The sequence below is a fragment of the Bos javanicus genome, chromosome 21, assembly GCF_032452875.1.
Source record: "Bos javanicus breed banteng chromosome 21, ARS-OSU_banteng_1.0, whole genome shotgun sequence".
Classification (NCBI taxonomy): Eukaryota; Metazoa; Chordata; class Mammalia; order Artiodactyla; family Bovidae; genus Bos; species Bos javanicus.
This window is the reverse complement of record NC_083888.1, coordinates 66,858,373-66,877,729: the sequence shown is the minus strand read 5'-3', so window position 1 is coordinate 66,877,729 and position 19,357 is coordinate 66,858,373. Positions and strand designations below refer to the sequence as shown.

At 55.9% G+C, this 19,357-nt stretch overlaps 1 protein-coding gene across 2 annotated transcripts in view; it reads right to left on the bottom strand.

Moving 5' to 3' along the window:
• Positions 1 to 7,336: 7,336 nt before the first annotated feature.
• The window catches only part of TRAF3 (TNF receptor associated factor 3), a 116,275-nt gene continuing 104,254 nt past the window's right edge, over positions 7,337 to 19,357 (bottom strand). For both annotated transcript variants that reach the window (XM_061395409.1, XM_061395410.1), the window contains 3 exons: positions 18,297 to 18,437; positions 13,144 to 13,318; positions 7,337 to 12,585 (listed from right to left, as the gene is read on the bottom strand). In XM_061395409.1, the coding sequence (XP_061251393.1) occupies positions 12,014 to 12,585; positions 13,144 to 13,318; positions 18,297 to 18,437 (888 nt within the window). In that variant the 3' untranslated portion in view covers positions 7,337 to 12,013. The remainder of the gene's footprint in view (positions 12,586 to 13,143; positions 13,319 to 18,296; positions 18,438 to 19,357) is intronic.

Sequence of the window (19,357 nt, the reverse complement as noted above, 5' to 3'; positions counted from 1 at the left end):
CAGGGGCCGGGTCCAGGCAGGCCCTCCTGCCTCCTAGGCTGGTGGACTGTGGATGGTGGCAGACGGGTGGCACCTGGTGTCTGGTGTGTGGAGGATGGTGGGAAGGTACAGGCCTCCCTGTCCATCACCAACTCCTGGAATTTACTCAAACTCATGTCCATTGAGTTGGTGATGCCATCCAACTATCTCATCCTCTGTTGTCCTCTTCTCCTCCTGCCCTCAATCTTTCCCAGCATCAGGGTCTTTTCGGATGAGTCAGTTCTTGGCATCAGGTGGCCAGAGTATTGGAGTTTCAACTTCAACATCAGTCCTTCCAATGAATATTCAGGACTGTTTTCTTTAGGATGGACTGGTTTGATCCCCTTGCAGTCTAAGGGACTCTCAAGAGTCTTCTTCAACACCAGTGTTCAAAAGCATCAATTCTTTGGCGCTCAGGTTTCTTTTGGATAAGGAAATGGCAACCCACTCCAGTGTTCTTGCCTGGAGAATCCCAGGGACGGGAGTGCCTGGTGGGCTGCTGTCTATGGGGTCGCACAGAGTTGGACACAGAGACATTACTTTGCCAACAAAGGTTCGTCTAGTCAAGGCTATGGTTTTTCCAGTAGTCATGCATGGATGTGAGAGTTGGACTGTGAAGAAAGCTGAGCGCCAAAGAATTGATGCTTTTGAACTGTGGTGTTGGAGAAGACTCTTGAGAGTCCCTTGGACTGCAAGGAGATCCAACCAGTCCATTCTGAAGGAGATCAGCCCTGGGATTTCTTTGGAAGGAATGATGCTGAAGCTGAAACTCCAGTACTTTGGCCACCTCATGCGAAGAGTTGACTCATTGGAAAAGAGTCTGATGCTGGGAGGGATTGGGGGCAGGAGGAGAAGGGGACGACAGAGGATGAGATGGCTGGATGGCATCACTGACTCGATGGACGTGAGTCTGGGTGAACTCCGGGAGTTGGTGATGGACAGGGAGGCCTGGCGTGCTGTGATTCATGGGGTTGCAAAGAGTCGGACACGACTGAGCGACTGAACTGAACTGAAGTGACTTAGCAGCTTAGCAGCAGCTTTCTTTAGGGCCCAACTCTCACATCCATACATGACTATTGGAAAAACCATAGCTTTGACTAGATGGGCCTTTGTTGGCAAAGTTAATGTCTCTGCTTTTTAATAAGCTGACTAGGTTGGTCATAACTTTCTTTCCAAGGAGCAAGCGTCTTTTAATTTCATGGCTGCAGTCACCATCTGCAATGATCTTGGAGCCCAGAAAAATAAAGCCTCTCACTGCTTCCAGTGTTTCCCCATTTATTTGCCACGAAGTGATGGGACCAGATGCCATGATCTTAGTTTTCTGAATGTTGAGCTTTAAGCCAACTTTTTCACTCTCCTCTTTCATTTTCATCAAGAGGCTTTTGAGTTCCTCTTCACTTTCTGCCATAAAGGTGATGTCATCTGCATATCTGAGGTTATAGATATTTCTCCCCGAAATCTTGATTCCAGCTTGTGCTTCTGCCAGTCCAGCATTTCTCATGATGTACTCTGCATATAAGTTAAATAAGCAGGGTGACAATATACAGCCATGACATACTCCTTTCCCGATTCAGAACCAGTCTGTTGTTCCATGTCCAGTTCTAACTGTTACTTCTTGACCTGCATACAGGTTTTTCAAGAGACAGGTCAGGTGGTCTGGTATTCACATATCTTTAAGAATTCTCCATAGTCTGCTGTGATCCACACAGTCAAAGGCTTTGCTGCTAAGTCACTACAGTCGTGTCTGACTCTGTGCAACCCCATAGATGGCAGCCCATCAGGCCCCACCGTCCCTGGGATTCTCCAGGCAAGAACACCGGAGTGGGTTGCCATTTCCTTCTCCAATGCATGAAAGTGAAAAGTGAAAGGGAAGTCGCTCAGTCGTGTCCGACTCTTCGCAACCCCTGGTAGGACTGCAGCCTACCAGGCTCCTCCGTCCATGGGATTTGCCAGGCAAGAGTACTGGAGTTGGGTGCCATTGCCTTCTCCAAGGCTTTGGCGTAGTCAGTAAAGCAGAAATAGATGTTTTTCTGGAACTCTCTTGCTTTCTCAATGATCCAGCGGATGTTGGCAATTTGATCTTTGGTTCCTCTGCCTTTTCTAAATACAGCTTGAACATCTGGAAGTTCATGGCTCATGTACTGCTGAAGCCTGGCTTGGAGAATTTTGAGCATTACTTTCCTAGCGTGTGAAATAAGTACAGTTGTGCAGTAGTTTGAAGTTTCTTTGGCATTGCCTTTCTTTGGGGTTGGAATGAAAACTGACCTTTTCTAGTCCTGTGGCCACTGCTGAGTTTTCCAAATTTGCTGACATATTGAGTGCAGCACTTTCACAGTATTATCTTTTAGGAATTGAAATAGCTCAACTGGAACTCCATCACCTCCACTGGCTTTGCTCATAGTGATGCTTCCTAAGGCCCACTTGACTTCACATTCCAGGATGTCTGGCTCTAGGTGAGTGATCACACCATCGTGATTATCTGGGTCATGAAGATCTTTTTGTACAGTTCTTCCATGTATTCTTGCCACCTCTTCTTAATATCTTGTTTCTTTTAGGTCCCTAACATTTCTGTCCTTTATTGAGCCCATCTTTGCATGAAATGTTCCCTTGGTATCTCTAATTTTCTTGAAGAGATCTCTAGTCTTTCCCATTCTATTGTTTTCTTCTATTTCTTTGCACTGATCACTGAGGAAGGCTTCCTTATCTCTCCTTGCTATTCTTTGGAACTCTGCATTTAAATGGGTATATCTTTCCTTTTCTCCTTTGCCTTTCATTTCTGTTCTATTCACAGCTATTTGTAAAGCCTCCTCAGACAACCATTTTGCCTTTTTATATTTCTTTTTCTTGGGGATGGTCTTGATCACTGCCTCCTGTACAATGTCACGAACCTCTGTCCATAGTTCTTCAGGCGCTCTGTGTATCAGATCTAATTCCTTGAATCTATCTATCTATATATAATCTATATATATCTATATATAACCAATATAATAACATAATTTTATATATGATGTTAATATACATTATATATTAAAATATTAATATTTAAATATTAATATATATTATATATAGTATATGTATATAATATAAATATAAGTAACACATACATAATATATTATATGTAATATATATGTAATATATGTATATATTACATATATGTGTAATATATAATTTATATATAATATATAATATATATTTAGATATATTATATATAATATATATTTAATGTATTATTATATATAATATATATTATATATCATTATATATTTTATATATAATATATTAATATAAAATATTGTTGGTATATTTAATATAATCTATAAATATAAATTATAATTAATATATTAATATATTTATATTATATAAATTAAATTACATACATATATATACTTTTATATACTATATATTATAAATATATATTATATATGTAAATATATATTATATATATATAATTCCTTAAATCGGTCACTTCCCCTGTATAGTGGGATTTAGGTCATACCTGAATGATGAAAACAAGTCTGTGGATTTTTGATGGTGAATGGATGGAAATGGATGGTAAATGAGCTGAATGGTGGATGAAGGTATCGATGGCAGATAAATGAATGGCAAATGGACGCAGGTGAATGAGCGTGGTCGATCAGTAGAACGGTGGTGGCTGGCTGGCTGAGAGTAGAGTGGTGACCGGATATGAATGGATGGGTGGAAGGACAGGTGAGCAGACTGAATGAGTGCAGGATGGGTGAATGGGTGGAGGATGGGAGATGTGGAAGGATGAGACCGGGTGGACGGCTGTGTTTAATCAGAGAGAGGGGTGCCTGGCTCTCTCTATGGGAGACAGGAATGGGGGTGGGTGGTGGGGAGTGGATGGATTTGCTGGTGATGGGATGGCAGAGAGGGAGTGGGTGGGCAGATGGATGGGGCTTGGTAACCTGGACGACGGGTTTATGGGTGACGGGTGGGTGGTGAACTGATTGTTAGGGGACGGGCTGGGAATGAATGGCGAGATGAATGGGGTGATTGGTGGATGGTGGGAGACCAATGCATGATGCCTGGTTGGTTATCGTTGATGGGAGGGAAAGGAATGGCGGGTGGGCCCCTGGCTTCAGGATGCCCTTGTGGTTGATGAATTAACATGCAAGGACAGGTCAAAGGGTAGACTGTGGAGGTGGGTGTTCAGGTGGAGTGAAGGGGAGCGGCTCCCCCCGCCTGTCTCCAGGCCACCCTCCCTGCAGACCTCCTGTCCTGGGCGCTTTTCTCCCTGATGGTCTCTGCTTCTCCCCCACACAAGGTATCTCCTCCAAGGATGGAGCCCACTGCTGGGGGCACTCAGATCACTTTCTGCCGTGGCACAGCGACTTCTCTGACTGGGAGGGAGGGAGCGAGCCCACCAGCTTGTCCCACCCTTTCTCCTGGCTGGGATGGGGCACTCAGGAGCTCAGCGGTGCAGGATCTACCTGATGGGTTGGCCCCCAGCCCAGCCTGGGATGGAAGGTGGATCTTTGTGGTCCTGAGTTTGACTTTGGTCACCTGTAGGGCTGACAGGAAGCTCCATCCTCCACAGCAGTCAAGGCAGGCTTCCTGGAAGATGTGGTGGTAAAGCCAGACTGGAAGTATGAGGTCACAGCTGAAGCTCCAGGTCGGACTGACAGGGGCAGTAGAGGAGGAGCCAGGGCTGCTGGGCTCGGGGTAGGAGCATCCGTTGCCCAACGCGCCATTCTGAGCGGAGGCAGGACGGGGTCAGAGTGGGGAAAGACACACATCCCGAAGAACTTCTCCCAGTAACTAGGAGGTCCACTGCACAGCTGCTTTGGGCACGGGTGGGTCCAAGGTCCCCGTGTGTGTCCGGCTCTGCCTTGGCTTGACTGCCCTCTGCGGTCACCTTCCCCTGGCAGAGCTGGAGCGCCCCCACCCCCGTTAGGCCACCGCGCCCCCTTGAAGGGTCCAGTTTCCAGCTGAGTACCAGTCCTGTGGCCTCAGCAGCCACCGCAGCGCCCCTTGGCTGAGGGCACCGACTGTCCCGCTGCCCCCAGGGTCGGGGTGGCCCTCCCCTGCCTGCAGCCATGGTCCGCAGGCTTCCCCCCGCACCCCCACTCCGTGGGCACAGATCCACCCCAGGCCAGTGTCCCCGCTCCTTCTCCCGCACGTTTGTTTCTGACTCGCTGTGCGACCCTGGGCGGATTCCCGCACCTCTCTGGGCCTTAGTGTTCCTCTGGAGGGCCCGAAGCTCCGACTCGCAGGTTCGCTTCCTGGATCCCGGGAGGAGGGGTGAGGACGGCCCCCATCAGCAGGGCCCCCTTCTCTCAGTGTCTGCACAGGGCCACCCCCTGACCCTTGCCAGACACACACCCACTGTCAGCGTCCGCCACTGACCGCTGCCCGGTGGGGCTCCTGGGGCTTTGTTCACACTGCACGGGAACCGCCTGGAACACCAGAAGCTCAAAAATATTCACGAGGGGGAGGGAAGGCTGGCACTCCCCCAAGGCTGGCCGGACACCTCCCAGGCCTTGCTGTCCCGCTCAGTCCTGCCAGCCCAGGGGTGCGGAGCCCTGGGAAACTCCTTCCTGTGGCCTGCAGCCTCCCTGCAACCTCTGGGCCTCGAGGTGGGCCTCTCCTTCATCCACAAGCTTGGCGCCAGGCCTGCGGGGGGCAGGGCGTGTGCGAGCCCTCAGGCAAGGTGGCCAGGCAGGCCTGTGTGAGGAGGGGCTACACCAGCCCCACCTGGGCAGAAACAGCTGGCGCAAAGAGCCTGAGGCAGGAGCGCGCAGAGGTGAGGCGGGGCGTGCTGGGGGCTGGGCTCGGCACTGCCGGGGCGCAGGAGGGAGTGAACCGGGGTCTCCGCCCGGCTTGGGAGGGCCTGAGCGGGCCGCCCGTCAGCCAGCGGGGCCCAGGCGGGCGGCTGGCAGCTCAGCGGAGGCGGGGGTGTGCCAGGCTCGGATGCGGGCTGTGCCCGGTGTGAGTGCTGTGGGCCGGTGGCTCAGCTGGTCTGTTTCCTCCTCCGCCTGCAGAGCCAGGCAGCAGTGCTCGCTCACAGCCTGGGGGGCGCGGGGTGTGCGAGGGCCACCCCAGGAGGGCCTCAGTCCCGGCCAGGCCGCCCCTTCCCCACGTGTGCGCGCCAGGCAGACGACACCCAGGAGACCGCCCCCAGTGGGTCGCTGAGCCCCCTACCTTGGGGAGGGTTCTGGCAAGGGTCGGTCAGGGGCCCGCACTGTCCTGCCTGCCCACCCCTCCAGTGGGGGTTAACTTGTCGCCTGCCCCCGCGGCCTCTGTATGCGGGGGGTGGTCACTCAGGGGAAACACCACGGGCCGCTGGGCCCAGGGGAGCCACAGCCAGAGTCAGAGACGCTCCCAGCCACCCAGGGGACCAGCCGGGCCACAACAAGCGAGTGGACCTGGGGGCTGAGTACGGGGTGACCAGGCTCCAAACCCGGCAGGGGGTCGGGGGGGGCGCCCTGGAGCCCAGTGCTGTGCTGAGGGTCCCTCCCACCCCCATGCCATCCATGGCGGGAGGACTCACAGCTGCATGACCAGAGCCTGTGTCGTAGCCGGCTGCCCATCCTGTCCAACAGGCCGAGGTCGCCCCGAGGCACTTCCTCCCAGGGGTGTGGGCACCACTGGCTGAGCCTGTCCCCCCCGCTGCCCCCCTGCCCCTCCCCTGGGTCTCCTGCGGCCTCATGAATGTCTGGGAGCAGAAGAAACAGAGGTGCCCAGGGCGGGGGCCCTGCCCACAGTCCTGAACCCCCACCTGGGGCCAGCAGCCCTCCGGTCCTCAGATCCCGGGTCTCTGTGCTCTACCCTCCGAGGCCCCACCTGCGGCCCTGGGGTTGCTCAGGAGCAAGGCTGGGCGTGCGGTTTGGGCCCCTCACAGCTTCCCCTCAACCTCCAGCGTCTGATAGAATGACCCAGGCTCGGGGTGCGGCCCCCAGCCCACTGGAGCTCTGCAGGGACTCAGGCCACCGCCGGGCCAGCGCTGATGCTGTGTGTGGGGGGTGTGCAGAGGCCGTCAGTCCTCACCTGGAAACACCCCCACGAGGCCCCGGCGCCCCACAAGCCAGCCACGCAGAGACGGCAGAGCGCAGGGTGGGCTCGGGGGGGCCACACGGCTGTGGGGGTGACACGCGGAGGAGGAGGGGTTGTGGGGGGCTGGGCAGAACCCGGGGCCTTCGTGCTGTCCCTGGGGTACTGGGGCAGTCCCCACGCCTGCTGACTCAGGGGGAGCCTCAGGGGAGGAGCGGGGCTTCCTGTGCCAGGGCTGGGCCCCCGTGACCACCTGGGGACGCTGGCCCCATGGTGCTGGGCCTCCAAGAGTGAGCTGAGAAAGAAGCCGAGACTCCTCAGTCAGGTTTATTTTCCTCTAATGAGACAGTTTCAGCATTTCAAAGTTGGGCATTCTACACTCTTACAAACTTCAGTTATTAGCATCAGAAACACAAAAACGTTGCAAGACCTCAAAACACAAATAAATACCAAATAAAACCACACAAGATATACAGTAAACAAAAATATCAAACATAATAATGCTATCAGGAAGTCAGACATGTTGTTGACCCACAGTTAACAACATGATTATTGCTGGGCAATAACTCACACGGTCCTTTTGTGTTTTTTTCTCAGAAGAGCAGAAGAACACGGGACGTGGTCACTGGTCACAATCACTTGGACTGTCAAGATGGGTCCTCACAGCGAGCGGCTGTACAGACGCAAGGTTTTATTTTTTTAAAACAGGCAGATTAAAAATACAGAGTCACACAAGAGATTGGCCTTCTTTGGTCTTTGTTTTGGGTAAGAGAACTGAACGCAGAGGTGTGCCATCAGAGAAAGAACCGATTCTCAAAAGTGTCTACGTGGATGTACACTTCCTTGACCACAGACTCTGTTAACTCTACAGGTAATTCTCATAGAAATCCTGGAAAATAATGCCAGCTTTTTGTGTTTACCAATTAAGTCGTTGAGTTTGCTGTGGAAGTTATCTTACTGGTCTAAAGGGACTAGTTGGGAACAGATCGCCACTGACTGCAGGAGTGGTGCAGCCACCCTGGACTCCACCTCTTTTGTTGCGAGTTCACAAGACAGACTAGACGCAGCAGCAGCAGCAGCAGCAGAAATGGAATGCGGGCACTGCTTCGAGCCACTCATCCGGGCCTCTGCCCGTGGGCCGACCCCCACGCCCCGGGCGCGGAGGCCAGCAGAAACGCCTCCACCCCCGCCGCCCCAGCTCCCCGGGGGGCAACCAGCGCACAGACGGCCGGCCACCTGCCCTGGCTGCAGCCCCCAGCTGACCCCATCCGGCCTGGACCCTCGGGGACATGATCTACTTTGAAAGAAACAGAGCTATCGAGATTTGCGAACAGAAAGCAGAACCATGGTCTTGGGCTGAGCAGCAGACTGGGTGACGGACCCCCCGCCGCCCCCTGCCCCGCCATCAGGTCACGGAGCAAAGGAGCGCCTGGATTTCCCCCAGCTCTCCTCGGCGGCCAGGTCAGTGACAGTCTGGACTAGAAGTTACAAAGCGGGGTTACCAGCTCTGCCTGAGCCCTTTCCAGCCCTGCTGGTCAGCACCAGCAGAGGGGCGGGTTTCGGAGGGCGGAGGTGTGGCTGAGCCCCACGTGGCTCCTGGTCCCTGGCCAGCGCCCGTGAGGGCGGGCGGAGATGCTGGGGCTGGAGCCGTCCACGCCCAGCTCAGGGTGACAGTCGCCCCTCCGAGCATGGGCCGGGAGGCACAGCGGGCCTGGGTGGCTGGAGGTGTGCGCCCCTGGGGTACACTCGGGGGCCCGCACCTGCTGTTTCAGGGTTCGGCCGGCTGCCCGCAGGCTGCAGGCTGGATGCCAGGCCCGGCATGGGAGACCATCCCTCGACACTGAGTGCCGGGGGGCAACGGGGACGCGGGACCGCAGGTGGCTGGGGACCCTGCGGAGACGAGCTGTCAGGAGACCGCCCGCCCCTTTCTGGCCAGGATGGCCACGTGGGCCCCTGCCGCCGTCTGAGGGCCTGGTGGGGCCCGCCTCCAGGACAGGGGGGCCGCCGGCTGGGAGCTGCCTGCTCACCCCGCGGCGGGGCTCTGGGGCTGGGCAGGGGGCAGACGGCGGCCCTCCTCACCCACCTGCACAGTGACCGTGCCACCCTCCCGTGGGACGGGCTTGTGAACAATTCACACGCGTCCCTGCTGTCTCCGTGTCACCGATACAACCGCCGACTGAAAACCCCTGACCTGTGACAGAGGCCCAGGTGGGCCAGAGCCCAGCCCCCCGGCCCCCACCCACAGGCAAGACCCTCAGCCGGCCGCCGGGGCCCTGCAGGTCTCCGTTTCCACGACAGGCGATGGGGCTGGGACGCAGGCGGGCTGACCCCGCGTGGGACTCACCGCGGTTCCTCTAAAGCACTGGAACGGCCTGTTCCGTGGGGAACTTGATACTGAGTTAATGCGGAAAACGCATCTGTGCGCCGTGTCTGAAACCCGTCCCTTGGCCGGGGCCTGGTGGGGGTGGGGCTGGAGGGGGCCCAACGTCAGATGGACCACAGAGCGGCGCCCCTGCGTGGCTGGCTTCCCCGCGGCTCACCGCGGCCTGAAGCTCCCGCCACGTCCCAGCGTCCACCCCGGGCACAGTGAGCCGGGTCCCACGGCTCCGGGGGTGGGGTGGGGGTCCATCTCCCACTAGAGGGGCTCCTGGAAAGCCCCCTCACCACTGGCCAGATGCTTCCGGAGTGCTGCCGACAGGCTCCCCACCCAGGGCGGGGAAAGAACTGTTTTATAACAGACCGAGATGCTGCTCTGTCAGTACTGTCCGTCCTTCTAGTGAAGCAGGAGGAAGTGGCAGGCGGTCCCCGTCGGTCACCTCTGGCCTCCCGGGAACACCGTCTGGAGGTGGGGGCCGCCCGGAGCCCCGGGAGTCCAGGCACCTTCGAGGGAGCAGTGGTCCCGCAGCACCTGCAGGAGCCCCTCCTCTGTGAGCGGACGGGGGTGGGGGGGCGGCGGGACCGAGGACGCGATCCGCCCTCGAAGCAACTGGGGTGGGGGCGGGGAGGGAAAGAAACGGAGATGAAGACGACGGAGCTGTAACTGCGGGCGGGCGGGTGCTGGGAACCCATGAGGTCACTTATGGAAGCCCAGGGACGCGGTGGAGAGGAGGTGCTTCCAGCAGGCACTGGGGCGAAGGCACACCCAGGGCGGTCGGCAGCACCAGAGAAGCGGGGCCGCCGGGCACCCCTGGCCGCCCCCGCGGCCGCCGGCAGCCCGCGGCAGGCAGTCTGGGGCGCGCGGCCGGCTGGCCCGTCGTGGGCGCGTCTCTTGGACGAGCGGCACAGATGCGCGGTTCACACACATTGGTTTTGCCTAAGAAGCACCCGTCACGTGTAGCACCCATCAGTGTAAGAGCACCCATGGAGCGGGGTGCATAGCAGGGGCACAGGGCAGGCCCGCTCTTCACAGTTGGACCATTGAGAGAAGGGGAACGGGGTGAGAGGCGCCCCGGGCGGGCGCGGCCGGACGACGGGCCCCGGGGCCGCCCTACCCGTGAGAGGGCGGCCCCGGGACGCCCGTGGCCCAGCCCTGCGGCCCGGGTTGGCGGTCTCTGGAATGCTCAGAGGGCCCCGCGGCGGGCGTCTGGGCCCCGCGCCCGGGACTCGAAGGCGCAGCTCCTGCCCGGCCCTGCCTGCGCCCGTGGGCCCGAGAGATTTGGAATCTGGGATGACGAAGCGGCGGAGGCTCCGGGGCGGGGGTGGGGAGCCGGCGGACGGGGCTGTGGGAGGCCCCCCCGAGCAGGCAAAGGTCTAGTTAGTGGTCAAGAGAGAGTCTGGCTGAACCATCGCCTTCTGGAATCACGGGGAACACAAAGCTGGGGTCGAGAAGCAGCAAGTCACATCTAAGGCACGTGTACAGGATGCCACCATCTCTACGCAAAGGCTGGAGCGAATGCAGCAGTTATGACTGGATGGGGAACACGGTTTCTGCTGTGGCCGCCGTCAGCGCGAAGTCGCCTGCCCACCCCCAACACTGGACACGGAAGTCGGTGTTGTCAGCAAGAGAGAGCGTGTCTGAACACATGGGGCAGAATTTTAAAAACCTACAGGATTTTGTTTAGAACTCCAAAGTTCAACTAATGCCCTATTTTAGGGTGAAAACAATTATAAATCTGAAAATGATGCACAGCATCCATGAGCAATTTTCCTTTCATAGTAATTTTGAAGTAGTGTCATTAACTACGACAGATATTGAAGGTTTACATTTCTAACGAGAAATAACAACAGATTGAATATTCTCTTTCCTATCACAAGTGATAACCAGTGTTTGATATTTTACATTTTCTTCCAAGAAATATCAGTCTATCAACGTTTTAAAATAAAATGTTTGCAGTAACAATTATCTTAGAACTTTAAATTAAAAAATGATTCTGAATTTAGAGACTTTCAAAAAAGACCTAGGTGTACTTCAGGGTCTTCTGACAAACAAATTATTAAAACAGAGACCAGATGAGGCCTTAAAAATAGACAATATACTATATTTGAAACAAGATTGCACTCTTGAATTTTAGAATGAATATATCAGAATTGCATTATTTCATAAATTCTTCTTAACATGCTGACATGTCCAGCTATCCCCAGGTGTGTGTGTGTGTGTGTGTGTGTGTGTGTGTGGTGTGTGTGTGTTCTTTTTTTTGGTGTTCAAGTTTAAGGAAGAAAAAAATTCATGGTTCTTTTCTTTAGCATATATGTTTTCCACCTTAATTAACTAGATCTTTAAAAATGAAAATGAAAACCTTCTCTGACAGCAGTATTTATCTCGTCGAAGGATAAATAATTCTCCAGAGTGAAGTGTCGCTAGTCTATTACAAAACGTGTTGGGTGAGTCCTCACGCGTGGCTCCTCCCGCCGGCCCGCGGCCGCCTTCTGCTGCTTCCTCCGTCTCCCAAGGTCCTTTTCTGAGCGCGAGGACCTCGGTGGAGATGGCCGGTTCAAACCCCCCGGAGGAGTTGCCTTCTGCTCGATCCGCCGCCCCGGGGACGCGTCAGGGGTCCGGCAGGTCCGAAGTATCCACTATGACTTTGATAAAAATGGTGTCGTCTTTGATGTACGTCCCGTTCTCCAGCACAGTCTGGGCCACAAAGACGGGGCACCCGGAGGCGATGTTCATCTCCCCAGTGGGCTTCTTGAAGCTGCTGCTGTTGGGGTCCGGCTTGAACGCATCCCCCAGGTGCCGCCGCGAGGACCCCTGGTCCATCAGCATGAGCGTCACTTTCTGCTTGAAGGGCCAGGGCAGCAGCGCGTCGTACTCGCCGCGCATGATGACGAAGAAGAGCGACAGGTGCGTGCCCTTGCCCATGCCGTCCCCGTTCAGGTAGACCCTGGCGCACATCTTGTAGCCGAAGTAGCCGGTGTAGAAGGGCTGGCTGTACAGAGACAGCGTCTTGCCCATCACGGCCTCCTGCTTCCGCCGCTTGTAGTCGCGGATCTTCCAGATGAGCACGCCGTTGTAGCTGGCGGTCTCCAGGACCTGGAAGCGCAGGTCCATGTCGGCCAGGCGGATGTCGTGCACGCTCAGCATCTGGTCGTGCCGGCTCAGCTGCGACTCCAGCAGGCCTGGCGGGAGACACGGCGGGCGCGCGCACGTGACCCACGGAGGCCTGCCCGCGGGGTGGGGGGTGGGGGTGCCCGCGCCCACGGGGGGCCGGAGACGCACGCCCCGGACCCCCAGCCTCAGCCTGCGGGGCAGGGACACCCCGGAGCACCGGCCTGCTGCCCCCGGCTCCCCAGCTCCGGGCGATCCCCCCGGAATCGAAGCTGCTCGGCTCCTTGGCCGGCTTAATCCGGCCCCACGTGCATCCCCGTAATCGGGTTCCTCCCGGTTAATCCTGCTCAGGCGGTTTTAGGACGCTGGCTCAGCAACCCCCTCCCCGCTCCACGCCCAGGCGGCTTCTAGGCATCAGCCACGCTGCCGGGTTGGCCGGGTCCCCTGCCGCCTGCTGGTCGCCTTCTGTCCCCTGGCCTTCCTGCGCAGCCCCGCACCTCCGCCCGCAGGCCCGGCCCCGTCGGCGTCCGCCCTGCGCTCTGTGCCTGGCGCAGGAAGCCGGTCACCTGCAGGCGCGCCGCTCTCCCGCACAGCCGGCCCCAGTACCGGCCTGGGACGCGCGGGCTCACCTGTGTTGCGCGCTGCCTGCCCCGCGCTCTTGTCCACGCTCTCCAGCTCGGTCACCCGGTTCTGGAGGGACTCCACGCTGCTCTTCATGCTGTCTGCCTCCTCCCAGTTCTGCCGGAAGGGCCGGATCTCCTTGTCGAGCTCCTTCAGTTTCTCTGCTTGGCTGTCGATGACTCGCTTCCAAATCAAAGTTTCAGAAAGGCAGAACACGGTTAGGACCTGCTGTGAGGCCCCCACAGGGCGCCTCAGCTCAGGCCCACGGGCCCTCAGGGACCTAGGTCCGAGGTGCAACTGCAGGGCATGCAACCCCCATGTCCCTCTCCCAGCGTCTCAGCTGGGCCTGTGAAGGCCTCTGTCCCATAAAAGATCAAGTGACCAGCAGGGGTGGACCTGTGAGCCTCCGGGGCCACTGTCTCTGTGGCTGCCAAGAGCGCCAGAACCCCTGAGGCCCCACACTGCCCCTGCTGCAGAGAGAAACCGCCCCCCAGTAGGACAGGGCCCGGGTGGGTGGTGGGTCCTCGGGCCCCCAGTGAAGCCAAGAGGCCAGTGCCTATGGGGGGAGGGTCTCTCCCTTGATGCGCTCGGTGCCCAGTGCCCTGTGCCCCCCTGTGGCAGCTCTGCTCACAAACTCGTGGCTGTCGACGTGAGGCTGAATTTAAACCACTCAGAAACCCCCTCTTCCAGAAGCACGTGACCAGCACACCTGTAACCGTCACAGGAGGGGGCCTGGGGCTGAACGGAGGGGTCCAGTCAGCAGGTCTGGCCTGCCCACTTGTAGATGAAGCCAGGGACCTGAAGGGTTTTCACCTCTAAAAACAATCTGCATTTTTGAAATAGAGCACCTGAAGTGGGGCGGCTTAGTCCCTGGAGCTGTGGGGCGAGGGGGCCACCCCCAAAGCCACGGGCCAAGCAGGGGGAGCCCCGGGGGCCTGCCAAGATCACTTCTCCTTTTGGGGGCCTATTTTTAAACCTCAAGGTTTCAGCGCCTTTGCTGGCTCTTAATAGCTGTGAAAGAACAAACACGTAAGCATGCGTTACTTTTCGGGGTGAAAAGTACAGCGTTAATGTTCCTCATCTTTCCAAGAAACCCTGATATCAGCTAACATCTAAAAAGTAAAGATGACTTCTCCAAAGAACACTGCTTTGCACACTGGGAGCACTTCATTTTTAAATACACATGGCGAGGCACGGCCGGCTCACAAAGCCTGTGTTCTGGGGCCAGTGCTGTTGACACGCATGAACACTTACAGCCACCATGAGTGTCTGACCGCCCTCGACCTGCTCAAGTGACAAAGCGACCACCCGGGCTGCTGTGGGGGCTCGTGAGGATGGAGGGCGCTGACGGACATCTAAGACGGTCAGCGCAGCTCCGAGGGGGCCCGTGGGGCTGCTGGAGCCCGGGGTGAGCGCAGGGCGGAGCGGCCGAGGCTGGTGCTCCTCACTTCTGAGCCCTGCCGCGGGGACCACACGTGACAGCGGCCCGAGGCCACAAGGTGCTCTGGGGACAGAAGCGACTGCGACGCCCCCACTACACATCAGGGGCGAGGAGTCAGCGGGCGGGGCTGGGCAGGAGGGGACACGGGACCGCAGGCGCGCGCGCGCACACACACACACACACACACACACACACACACAAGGCCCACCCACTACCTAGGAGGCGCTCCTCCCACACCAGGGGACCGTGTGGCTGTCGAGCAGCCCCTTGGCTGGGTGGAGGCTGTGGGTGAGGGCAGCATGTGGACCCGCCCACCCTCCCTGGAGGATGCAGCGAACACGACCTCATGGTTGACGAGTCGTCTCCACCCAGCTGCCGCAGTGTCTCTGTAAACACAGACCTTAAATGCAGGTGAGGGTTTTATCAGAAAAAAGGGCTCAGGAGCTGAGACACATGGCACAGACTGTTCAGAACTAAGTACACCCTCGTCAGGAGACCTGCTCACAGGGCGCCAGCCTCTCCGTCTCGCGCTTGGGCCCCTTGGGGCTCACATCCCCATCTATCACTCGGGCGACGCGGGTGGGTTCCGGGCTCAGCAAGGGGCCTGGGGACAGGGTGGGACTCACTGACTGGGGGACCACCGCGTCATCCAACTGTTTAAGGAGAAAGGGACTTCCCTGGCGGTCCAGTGGTTATGCCCATGCGCTTCCAGTGCTGTGGCACAGGTTCAACCTCCATCAGGGAGCCAAGACCCACATGCCGCGTGGCACAACAAGAGACAAAACAGAAACGTTCTTTACGAGTAAAGTATTAACAAACTACCCTTCCAGGGATGGAAAACCAAACACACTCTTTGGTTCCACTTCTTTAAGCCCCTCTGGCTGCCCTGCCCAGGGCTGTCAGGACGCTGCACTCCGTGTGGACTCCTTCCAAGTCCGTCCTCAGGGTTCAGACAGGGAGGACACCACGCAGAGAGCTACAGGCTGGTCACCAGTAAGTGGTCCGAGGCACAGGCTGGGCAAAGGCTTCCTGGAGGACGTGGCGTCTACCCTGCCATCTGAGGTGTCCCAGGAGGAGCCAGAGTCGGGACAGGAGGTGGGAAGAAGGTCCGGCCCACCGCGGACAGAGTGGCAAGGTGGCCACATGCAACAGCGGCCAGGCAGGCAGCGTCCTGAACCGCAGTCCAGCCAGTGAGCCCTCCCCTGGCGGCCGGAAGGCTCTGCGGTGGCGACTGAGGTGCAGGGCTGAGCCAGGCTCTGTTGAAACGGTGGTGGAGGGCACCCATGGCCTCAGTATGGACTCTCATTTTTTTTTGGTTATAAATGAACCTACTTCTTCATACACACAATGGAATACTACGCAGCCATAAAAGAGTGAAATAATGCCGGATGGCAGCAACAGGGATCAAAGTAGAGATTATCCGGTGAAGTCAGAAAGAGACAAATACCATATGATATCACTTACATGTGGAATATAAAATCAGACAGAAATGAACTCGTCCACAAAACAGAGACAGTCCGACAGACACAGAGACAGACTGGTGGTTGCCAGGGAAAGGGGGCTGAGGGAGGGATGGCGTGGCGGGCTGGGGTCAGCAAACGAAACTATCATATGTAGACCAGACACACAGGGCCCTGCTGTGTCACACGGGGAACCGTGTGCAACGGCCTGAGGAGAGTCACAACAGGAAGAGTGCCAACCTACATCCCCTCACTGCTCACCTGGCCTGTGGCAACACTGCTAACTGGCTATACCCCAATACAAAATCAAAAGTTAAACAAAGGCAGAATGTATACACATCACTTTACTGACAGAAGCATCTAGTCAAAGCTATGGTTTTTACAATAGTCACGTACAGACGTGAGAGTTGGACCAGAAAAAAGGCTGAGTGCTGAAGGATTTATGCTTTCCAATGTGGTGCTGGAAAAGACTCCTGAGAGTCCCTTGGACTGCAAGGAGATCAAACCAGTCAATCTTAAAGGAGATCAAGCCTGAACATTCACTGGAAGAGCTGATGCTGAAGCTGAAGCTCCAATACTGTGGCCACCTGATGCGAAGAGCCAACTCAGTGGAAAAGACCCTGATGCTGGGAAAGACTGAAGGCAGGAGAAGGGGGTGACAGAGGATGAGATGGTTGGATTGCATCATGGACTCAATGCACATGAGTTTGAGATGGTGAAGGACAGGGAAGCCCGGGGTGCTGCAGTCCAGGGGGTCGCAAAGAGTCAGCCCCGACTGAGCAGCTGAACAGCAACATACGGATGTGTAACTGAGTCACTCTGCCGTACAGCAGTAGTTAGCACAATGCTGTGAACCAACTGCACTTCAATAAAAAACTTTGGAAACCATTACATTAAAATAAGAACTAAATAAAAAAAAAAAAATGAACCCCTACCTACTCATTCTTCCTTCAGTTGCCGATATGCTTAACAAGTGGTTTCGAACACGGGGTCACTTCCTCGGCCCTCCCACGCACCTCCAGGCCCTGGGCCGCCGCCAGCCTGCGCACGCGGGCCCTGCTCACGACAGCAGTGCAGGCCTCGGTCCCAGCGTGCTGACCGCTGCCTCCAGGCCCGCAGCAGCACCCGGGGCTTCCCGCAGCAGCCCTGCGGCTCTTTCACGCGGCACCGTGCTTTCCTGGCTTGATTCAATACCTGTGTCTGGCACCTTTTCGACTATAACCTAATGTTTCATAGTGCTTTTCCTTGTCTCTGGACAACCACCAAGTTTAATACAAGTGAAATTAATTTAATAAATCCCTATGCAATTCAAAGCATTATAACTAACCTCAACAATAAGACGGGAGGCAAGATGATCTCCAAGATGCTGTGACTCTGAGCTATTAGAAATATTTTATCTTCCAGGTAATTTAGGGAAACACTGGCCACAGGCACGAGAGGACCATTCTGGCGACACAGGAGTGATTCTCACCCTAGTGTGTGACACACACAGAACGATCAGCCTGAAGGCACCCCGAATCGGCCAGTGGGAGGACACTGTCTGGAAGAATAACCTACAACAAGCACCTGATGGAATCCTGAGCAGGTCACAGAGACAAGGAGCCACAATCTAATCCGGCTGTTTAGGCGTCACCCTTCTCAGAGCAGCGAGGGCCTACGTGTTTGGGATGGAGGTACCTTTGGGTCACTCTGGCGAGATAAAATGATATGAGTACCTGCGTCGCTGGAAGATTCAGAACAAAACAGCTTGGCTTCAGTTCACTTTAGGAAGTGAAACTTGACACACAGCTACTCAGGAACAACATGAAATCTTAGATAATATTCATAAAAGGAGCTAATTTTAAAAAACCTAGGCTTTGGTCTTATTTCACCAACAATGAATCAAAGGCACAGGGGAGAGGGGATGGGGCTGGGCCTCCAGGAACAGGCAGAAGGGGCGCCTGCAGCCTTCCAGGCCAGTTTCAGACCCAGGTGCCCCACAAACCCAGGCTGCCCCGTGAACCTAGATCACCCATGAACCCAAGCCAGCCACAAACCCAGGGTGCCCCACGAACCCAGGCCATCCTGTGAACCCAGGGCGCCCCACTAACCCAGGCCACCCATGCACCCAGGCCACTTCCCCGAGTTTCACTTAAGCAAGAGAAACAAGCTGCCCTGTGGACAAAGGTCAGGGTTTTGGCTCAGATGTCTCCCTGAGAAAGTCCTGGCGGAGAACACAGACGTATTCCCTCCGACCCAGCCATAGTCTTACACCTCTTACCTGTAAATGGAGTATTTTGGATTCATTATTTCGAAGCATTTCCTTCTGTCTCTCAATTTCAATTTCGAAGCTGCATATCTGGTTGTGCAAACTCTGTATGCTCTTGTTTTTTTCTACACTTTCGTTTTGCAGCAAGGAAACCTGAAAAAAGAGAGCCTCCAATTAAGCAAACACCACGGTCTTAATGTGAATTGACAACAATTCTAACATGAGTCATGAAATGCTGACAACACGGGCCTTCTGTGCACTCACTGGAAGGAGTTCCAGGAACAAACCCCTCCCCACAGGAAAGGGGGGTTCTGGCCGTTCAACAGGGACCCAAACCGTGGTTCTCAGAACCTTTCCTAGGAGTCAAGTAAGATGAGCCGAGTGCCTTTCAGAACAAGCAGGACGCTTTCTAAAGATTTTGCTGAAAACACATAAATCTTTTATCAGAGTGGCTTTCAAACTCTGATGAGAAAACAGTGGGAAACGCCTCCCTGCAGCTCAGCTTCTCGGTGCGTGCCTTGAACACAGGTGCCTATTCCTAAAAACAGGATCCCAAAACCAACCTGTCCTAATCAACTATAACGTACCTGGCACTTTCTATTTTATTCCATTTTACTTTAAAAAATGCTAGTTGCAACCCACTAAATTATTTCACAGCTACCAGTGGACCACTCGCCGCCCTGTGAGGAGCTCTCAGCAGAATGAGGGAGCAGGAAGGGGAGGGTCCCACACGCGGCACAGGGAATCCTTGGGGCAGCCCGCCGCCCCAGAGAGGAGGCGCAGAAGGCGGAAGGGGGTTCCGGGGGCGGGAGTGTCGGGGTAACTGGGGGTGCCAGGGGATGGCGGTGTTGGGGGGATGGGAGGGACACCAGGGGATGGGATGGCCGGGAGACCACGGTGGTCCAGGAAGGGCCTGCTGGGGGCAGTTCCAAGCCCACCTTTGACATTTTCAAAGTTCCTTTCTGAAAAATAATCAGCTCCCAAGAACCAATTTACACAGGACTTAAAAGCCCCAGGGTGAGGAATTCAAGGACGACTCTACAAGGCGTCTCCTCACAATGTTCCCACAAGGG